Source organism: Lipotes vexillifer, unplaced genomic scaffold (genome assembly GCF_000442215.2).
Source record: "Lipotes vexillifer unplaced genomic scaffold, Lipotes_vexillifer_v1.1 scaffold213, whole genome shotgun sequence".
In the NCBI taxonomy this organism is placed as follows: Eukaryota; Metazoa; Chordata; class Mammalia; order Artiodactyla; family Lipotidae; genus Lipotes; species Lipotes vexillifer.
The window spans coordinates 2,012,592-2,021,918 of NW_006780610.1; the positions used below are offsets into that span (position 1 = coordinate 2,012,592).

Here is a 9,327-nt window from a genome sequence, read left to right on the forward strand (position 1 = left end):
CTTCTCCTGTTGCGGAGCACAGGCTCTAGGCATGTGGGCTTCAGTAGTTGTGGCACGCAGGCTCAGTAATTGTGGCTTGTGGGCCTCTAGAGCAAGGCTCAGTAGCTGTGGCACATGGGTTTAGTTGCTCCGCAGCATGTGGGATCTTCCCAGACCAGGGCTCGAACCCGTGTCCCCTGCCTTGGCAGACGGATTCTCAACCACTGCACCACCAGGGAAGCCCTAGGAGGGCCTTTTTAAATTCATAATGAACCCTTTTGACCATACCTGAGTTTACCCTAAGGTGGTGATGCATAGTGGGGTCCTGTATTAGTTAGGGATCTTCAGAGAAATAGAATCAATAGGAGAAATATATACACATCATATAGATACATATGGAGAGATTTATTATGAGAACCAGGGGAGCCAATTGTATAATCCCAGTTCAAGGGCAGGAAGAGATGAATTGAATGTCCCAGCTCAGTCATTTAGGCAGATGCAAGGGCTAATTCTCCTCTCCGCCACCTTTTGTTCTATTCAGGCCCTCCGTGGACTGGCTGAGGCCCACCCACCTTACAGAGGACAATAGCATTACTGGGTCCACTTATTCAACTGCTAATCTCATCTAGAAACACCCTCCCAGACACACTCAGAAACAATGTTTAGCCAATATCTGGGCACCTTATGACGTAGTCTAGTAGATATATAAAATTATCCATCACAGGCCCCTAGATAGCTTCCCGATGGGGGCTGGTCAGCAGAGGAACCAACCACATGATTAGAGGGTTGGAACTTTTCAGCTCCAGCCCCTGACCTTCAGGGAGGGGAAAAGGGATGGAAATTGTGTTCAATCACCAACGGCCAATGATTTAATCAATCATGCCTAGATAGTGAAACCACATGTAAAAATTCTAAATGCGGTTTGTTCGGGGAGCTTCTGGGCTGGTGAACACATGGCTGTGCTGGGAGGGTGGTGTGCCTGGGGAGGGCAAAGAAGCTCCACATCTCCTTCCTCTGACACCTGGCCCTATTCTTCCCTTCCATTTGACTCTTCCTGAGTTGTGTCCTTTATAATAATCTATAATCATAAGTATACCTCTTTCCTGAGTTCTGTGAGTCATTCTTGCAAATTTTCAAACCTGGAGGGTGGTGCGGTTCATGGGAACCCAAGTTTGTCGTTGGCTGAGCATAAGTGTGGGTAGCATAGGGACCCCATTTGTGGCTGGTGTCTGAAGTAGGGGCAGTCTTGTGGGACTGAGCCCTTAACCTGTGGGGTCCGTGGTATCAGAATTGAATTGAAATTGTGGGTCCCCGCTGTTGTCAGAGAATTGTAGAATTGATTGGTGTCAGAAGAAAACCACAGTGGAAACTGTTGTTTGCCCTTTATAATTCACAGCTTATCCCCTCCTTTCTCTAACTTCAGATGACAGATAAGGCACAAAGGTAACAGGATAAGTGGGCAGGATAAGCAGTAACAGAAGCAGGGCTCTCTCCATTCCCTCCTCCTTCTGCCTTTTTAGGATGATGATCGTAAATCAAAACCATCGCAGGAAATGAAATAGCCAAACACACGGTTTGTCCTTGTCTAAGAGGTAGCAGCAGCAACAGCGCCCACCTTCTGGGCAGCTTCTTTCTTGGCATGATGAGCCTGTAGGACCGCCACAGCTTCATCCACCTGTGAGAAGCTCCAGGTGGTCAGTGACACCTGAGGAGAGCCCCTCCGCCCCTCCCTGGCGCCCAGGCCCAGTGGTGGCCTCTCCTGGTGCTGACCGCTTTCCCAGATACCCACGCGCCAGCAGCCCTCAGGTCACAGGAGAGGCACAAGGAGGTCACAGGGGCAGCAGACCCTTCTCTCTGCCGCCCCTGGGTGTGGCCAACCCCTGTCCTCCTGAGCCGAGTGAGCGGAAGCCGCGGGGGTCTGGGAACCTGCTCACCTTGGAGCGGAGAGACTCTGGGGACTCCAGCATGTGCAGCAGCTCCGAGTTGTCAATCTCCAGCAGCATCCCCGTAATCTTCCCAGCCAGGTTTAAGTGCATCGTCTGGATGAGCGGGAACTAACATTCACCTGTGGGAAGGTATTCTGTGAAAGACCCAGTGGCATCCCAGTAGAGAAGGGACGCTGGTGTCCAGGTCAGTAGCAGCTCTGGCCCCCTCTTTGGCAAGCACATGGGTCACTCACCCAGCATCTGTTTCTGTTCCTGCGGGGGTGCTGCGGCCAGCATGGAGGCGGTCAGCGGCTCCTGCCCCTGCACGTGGACCACAGGCTGGGGTGCCTAGGAACGAGGAAAGGCGGCGGGCTAGCACCAGGGAAAGGACACTTGACAGTGGTCGAGGTTAGGACAGTCCAACCATTCAACACCTGAATGCTACCACTCAGCATGCCAGGAGAGGAGGACGAGAGGTCCCTGGGCAAATTCAGTCCACTGAGAGGGGAGTGGTGGGAATATAAAACCTATATAGATTCCTGTGTACCTATTCAGGTATGTAATACAATGCAGTACAGTCAGAAAGGGGAGGTGAAATGAACCCATAGAGAACACACCTGCTCTTTGTCAGGCCTAGTGCTAGGCAGCTATTTCCTCAGATATTTAGTCCTCAGAAACTTTTTCAGGTAGAGATTATCACCCAGTTTTACCCATGATGCCCAATGAGGTCAAGTCATTTGCTCACATTAGCAAAATAAAAACTGAGTATTGAATTTGCTTATTGAACATACAAAGTTATAGTAACTATCTTTAGCAGTACAGCTTTTTTCTAAAGACCCCGTTATTTCCTTTGGAGGGACACCCAGAAAGGACTGGACCCAAGGGCATGCATTTCAGACCAGTTATAATTATTATATACCATACACCCTCTCTCATAAAATGCTCTATAGAAACATGAGATATTTCTAGACATCAATGTCTAGATGCTTCTGTGGGGTCAGTGATGATCTGGGGCATAGAAGCAGGACCTTGCAGGCTATAGAAAGGATTCATGCATTGCAATGTTTGAGCCCATTTAAAAGAATTCTAATAGTAATTGCTTCACTTGTGAAGAAGAATAAATCCAAAAGAAAGGTGTAAAAAAAAAGAAAGAATTCGTATCTTTTCAACAGGGCATTACATTTTGGAACTCCCATATTTAGAGAGCATTAGGTAGGTGAAGTGAATGAGACAGTGGACCACATCCGTTTCTCTCCTGCATTTCTGAAGGGAGTAGTTAGACACTGTGCTCACATTTAGCACAAGTTGTATTTAATTTTTTTTTTGTACCTACTTTTTAAAATCCCCTTTCTCCTACCACAGAAAGAGCATTTTGAGAGCAGAGTCTATGTCAGTTTGTTTACCACTGTGACGCCATCCCACTCACAATTCCTTGGCATTTAGTGGAGTTTTAATATCTGATGAATGAAGCATGGGATGTGGGCTGCTGACACTGGGTGCATTTCCGTGGAGCAAAAGCCCAAGGAGGAGCACGAGCATAAGTGGTGGCTCAGGTGCAGTGGGAACCCCTAAGGAAAAGAAAAAGCCAACTTAGATCCCACCATTCTTGGCAACCACGCTCTCCAGGAGTCTTCCTTTGAGTCAGTGTTTATACCATGGAGACTATTTGAAGGACTAGAAGTTAAAACATTCTCTCTGCTAGCCATGGACTTTTTCTTCACTGGCAGCAGGAGGGACAGATATCCAGGTATGCCAGAACCTAGAGCTTGTGGCCACTTTTCCTTCCTTTCAATATCATCTCATAACACTGGATTCAATGCTCATAGCAGCACTATTTACAATAGACAAGACATGGAAATAACCTAAATGTCCATCGACAGATGTATGGATAAAGAAGATGCAGTATATAGATATATACAAGTATATATACAATGGAATACTACTCAGCTATAAAAAAGAATGAAATAATGCCATCTGCAGCAACATGGATGGACCTAGAGATTATCATACTAAGTGAGGTAAGTCAGACAGAGAAAGACAAATACCATATGATATCACTTGTATGTGGAACCTAAAGTATGATACAAATGATCTTATTTATGAAAAAGAAACAGACTCACAGATATAGAAAACAAATTTATGGGCTTCCCTGGTGGCGCAGTGGTTGAGAGTCCGCCTGCCGATGCAGGGGACCCAGGTTCGTGCCCCAGTCCGGGAAGATCCCACATGCCGCGGAGCGGATAGGCCCGTGAGCCATGGCCGCTGAGCCTACGCGTCCGGAGCCTGTGCTCCACAACGGGAGAGGCCACAACAGTGAGAGGCCCACGTACCGCAAAAAAAAAAAAAGAAAAAAAAAAGAAAACAAACTTATGGTTACCAAAAGGGAAAATGGGGGGGATAAATTAAGAGTTTGGGATTAGCAGATACAAACTACTACATATAAAATACAAACTACTACATATAAAATAAACGACAAGGCCCTACTGTATAGCACAGGGAATAGTATACTGTATATTCAGTATCTGGTAATAACCTATAATGGAAAAGAATAAAATATATATATATATATGAATCACTTTGCTATATACCAGAAACTAATACAACACTGTAAATCAACTATATTTCAATAAAAAATAAACAATTGATGATGTCCAAAAAATATTGTCCCTTGGATTTGGCAATAGTTTCTTAGATAAGACACCAAAAGTATAAGAAACAGAAGAAGAATAGGTAAATTAGACTTCATCAAAATTAAAAATTATTGTGCATCAAAGGACAAAATCAGGAGAGTGAAATGATAACCCACAGAATGAGAGAATATGCTTGCAAATGATATAGGTGATGAGTCTCCTGTCCAGAATGTGAAAAGCACTCTTAAAACCCAACAACAAAATGGCAAACAACCCTATTAACAAAAAGGCAAAGGACTTTTCTCCAAAGAAGAGATACAAATGATCAAAAGTTCATGAAAAGATCAATGTCATTATATCACTTACATGTGGAATCTAAAAAAGCTGAACTCGCAGAAACAGAATGTAGATTCGTGGTTTTCAGGGGATGAGGGGATGGAGGAAATGGGGAGATATTGTTCAAAGGGTATAAACTTCCAGTTATAAGGTGAATAAGTTCTGAGGATTCATTGTTAATAATACTGTATTATATACTTGAAGATTACTAAGAGAGTAGTTTTTTTAAAAAGATTTATTATTTATATATTTATTTAATTTATTTTTGGCTGTGTCGGGTCTTAGTCGCAGCATCTTCATTGAGACGTGTGGGATCTCTCATTGCGGCACCGGGCTCTTTGTTGTGGCGCACGGGCTTCTCTCTAGCTGTGGCGTGTGGGTTTTCTCTCTCTAGTTGAGGCGCGCGAACTCAGTAGTTGTGCTGCGCGGGCTTAGTTGCCCCGCGGCATGTGGGATCTTATTTCCCTGACCAGGGATCGAACCAGCGTCCTCTGCATTGTAAGACAGATTCTTTACCACTGGACCACCAGGGAAGTCCCAAGAGTAGATCTTAAATGTTTTCACAACAGAAAAGAAATGGTAATTATGTGACATGATGGAGGTATTAGTTAACTATGGTGGTAATAATTTTGCAATATATAAGTGTACTAAATCAAGACGTTGTAGACCTAGGACTTACACAATGTTATAGGTCAGTTATATTTCAATAAAGCTAAAAAAATTCAATGTCATTATTTCATCAGTCATTAGGGAAATACAAATCAAAACCACAATGAGTTACCACTTCATACCCACTAGGATGGCTATGATTGAAAAAAGAAGTGAAAACAAGTGTCAGCAAATATGTGGAGAAACTGGAAGCCTCATACATTCTTGGTGGAATGTAAAATGGTGCAGCCACTCTGGAAACAGTTTTGTGCTTCTTGAAAAAAGTTAAACATAGGATAGACCTAGAGTCTGTCATACAGAGTGAAGTAAGTCAGAAAGAGAAGGACAAATACCGTATGCTGACACATATATATGGAATTTAAGAAAAAAAAATGTCATGAAGAACCTAGGGGTAAAACAGGAATAAAGACAGAGACCTACTGGAGAACAGACTTGAGGATATGGGGAGGGGGAAGGGTGAGGTGTGATAGGGCGAGAGAGAGACATGGACATATATATACTAACAAACGTAAGGTAGATAGCCAGTGGGAAGCAGCCGCATGGCACAGGGAAACCGGCTCGGTTCTTTGTGGCTGTCTGGAGGGGTGGGATAGGGAGGGTGGGAGGGAGGGAGACAAAGAGGGAAGAGATATGGGAACATATGTATATGTATAACTGATTCACTCTGTTATAAAGCAGAAACTAACACACCATTGTAAAGCAATTATACCCCAATAAAGATGTTAAAAAAAAAAAAAAAGTTAAACATAAAATTACCATATGACCCAGCAATTCAGAAAGAAAAAATGAGAGAGAGAGGGAAAGAAAAAATATTTGAAGAAATAATGGCCAAAAAATGTCATAATTTTAAGGAAAAACATTCATTTACAGATCCAAAGAACTCCAAATAGGATAAACATAAAGAAATCCACATTTGGACACATTATCATCAAACTGTTGAAAGCCCAAAATACAGAAAATTTTGAAAGCAGCAAGAGAAAAACAGCATATCAGAACTCACAAGTAGAGTTCTCGGCCAAAATAAAAAGTAAAAAAAGGGAATTCCCTGGTGGTCCAGTGGTTAGGACTTGGTGCTTTCACTGCTGAGGAGCTGGGTTCGATCCCTCGTCAGGGAATTAAGACCCCGCAAACAATGCAGCCAAAAAATTAAAAAAGAACTCTTAAGTACAGTTCTGACAAGCCGTATTTCTCGACAGAAAGAGTCCAGGAGACATTTGAATAACATAATCAAGATGCTGAAAGAGAAAAAGAAAAAAAAAACCTGTTCACAAAAGTTTCTATGTCCAAAAAACTTATCCTTCAGAAATGGATAATTTTTTTAGTTTAAGTAAATTGAATTTAAAAAAATAAATGAAGATGAAATAAAAACTTTCCCAGATAAACAAAGACTGAGAGAATTCATTGCTAGCAGACCTGACTTACATGAAATATAAATAAAGTCCTTCACAGTGAAAGGAAATAACACCAGTGGTAACTTGACTCTACAGGAGGAAATGGAGAGCACCAGAAAAGTGACATATGTGGGTAAATATAAAGAACCAGGGGCTTCCCTGGTGGCACAGTGGTTAAGAATCCGCCTGCCAATGCAGGAGACACGGATTCGAGCCCTGGTCCAGGAAGATCCCACATGCCACAGAGCAATTAAGCCCGTCCGCCACAACTACTGAGCCTGCGCTCTAGAGCCCGCGAGCCCAACTACTGAAGCTCGCGTACCTAGAGCCCGTGCTCCACAACAAGAGAAGCCACTGCAGTGAGAAACCCGTGCTCACCGCAACTAAAGAAAGCCCGCAGGCAGCAAGGAAGACCCAACGCAGCCAAAAATAAATAAATAAATAAATTTATTTTTTAAAAAAAGAACCGTACAGGGACTTCCCTGGTGGCGCGGTGGTTAAGAATCCACTTACCAACGTAGAGGACGCAGGTTCCATCCCTGGTCCGGGAAGATCCCACATGCTGCAGAGCAACTAAGACCATTTGCCACAACTACTGAGCCCTCATGTCACAACTACTGAAGCGCGAGCACCTAGAGCCCATGCTCTGCAAAAAGAGAAGCCACCACAGTGAGAATCACGTGCACCGCAACGAAGAGTAGCCCCCCTCGCCGCAACTAGAGAAAGCCCACGTGCAGTGACGAAGACCCAATGCAGCCAAAAATTAATTAATTAATTAATTTTTTAAAAAACTGTACAAATATATATTCTCTTTTCTCCTGTTAATGTCTTCAAAAGATACAAGATTTTATGAACCACTAATTATAACACTGTATGTTGGGTTTATAACATATATAGATGTAATACATGTAACAATAATAACACAAAGGACGGGGTATGAAATGAAGCTGTATTGGAGCAAAGTTGCTATATTTAACCATTTTTAATCTAATATTAACCTAAAGAAGATTGTAGTAAGTCAGGATGAATACTGCAGTCCCCAGAGCAACCACTCTACATACAAATAGTTTGAGTGAGTAAAATGGCTGAAGTTCTTGAGTGAATTTGGATGACTCAATAAAATACCATTTAAAAAAATCAACAAATAAATTTAAATGGTGCTCTAAAAAATATTTTAGCACAAAAGTAGGCAGTCAAAGAGGGAAGAGAAACAAAAGAAAACAGGATAAATATAGAAAATAAATAGCAAAATAAGAGGCATAAAGCCCAGCCATATGAATAATTACACTAAAAGTGAATAGACTAAACAATTCAATCAAAAAGTCGAGATTGTCAGATTGGATTTTTTTTTAAAAAGCAAGATTCAATTATATGCTATCTATTAGAGACACAAATCAGATTCAAAGACACAGGCAGGTAGAAAGTAAAGGGATGGAAAGAGACCATGCAAATTGTAACTCTAACAGAGCTGAAGTGGCTGTGTTAATATCAGACAAAATAGGCTTTAAGATGAGAAATGTTACTGGCAATGAGAGGAATATTTATAATGATAAAAGAGTCAAGACATCAGGGAGATCTAACAACTATAAATCTATACATACCTAACAACGAAGTCCCAAAATACATGAAGCAAAAACTGATAGAATTGAAAAGAGAAATAAACAATTATAGTTTTGGCATTTCAATACCTCACTCTCAATGATTGATAAAGGATATATATCCAGAATATATAATGTACTCCTACAACTCAATAATAAGAAAATATATTATCCAATTTAAAAATAGGCAAAAATTTGAGTAGACATTTAACCAAAGAAGATATGAAGGTACAAAGAGCTAACGAGCATGTGAAAAGATGCCCAAGATCATTAATCATTTGTGATACACAAATTAAAACAAAAATAAGATACCACTACACAGTCACTAGAATGGCTATAAAAAATGATAATAATAAATGTTGGTGAGAGTGTGAAGAAATTGGAGTCCTCATACATTTCTGATGGGAATGTAAAATGGTACAACCACTTTGAAGAGTTTGGCAACTACTAAAATTTAAACTTTATTTATGACCCAGCAATTCCCCTCCTAGGTATCTATCCAAGAGAAATAAAAACATATGTCTACACAAAGATTTGTACATGAAGTGTTCATAGGACCATTGTTCATAAATAGCTAAAAAGTGGAATCCATTGAATATCAACTGGTGAATGGATAAACAAACAATAGTATAGCCATACAATGGAATGCTATTCAGCTATATAAAAGGATAAAACTTACATGCTACAACATAGGTGAACTTCAAAAACACAATGTAAACACAATCACAAAAGGCTACATATTGTATGAATTCTTTTTTTTTTTTTTTTTTTTTTTTTTTTTTTTTTTTTTTGGGGGGGC

General features: G+C 41.3%; 1 protein-coding gene across 1 annotated transcript in view; it reads right to left on the minus strand.

Annotated features, from left to right (window-relative positions):
- Positions 1-1,564: 1,564 nt before the first annotated feature.
- Positions 1,565-9,327, minus strand: part of LOC103090655 (polyadenylate-binding protein 4) — a 22,342-nt gene continuing 14,579 nt past the window's right edge. The window contains 3 exon segments of the mRNA XM_082930984.1: positions 1,565-1,654; positions 1,914-2,044; positions 2,159-2,252. Of these exon segments, the coding sequence (XP_082787110.1) occupies positions 1,565-1,654; positions 1,914-2,044; positions 2,159-2,252 (315 nt within the window).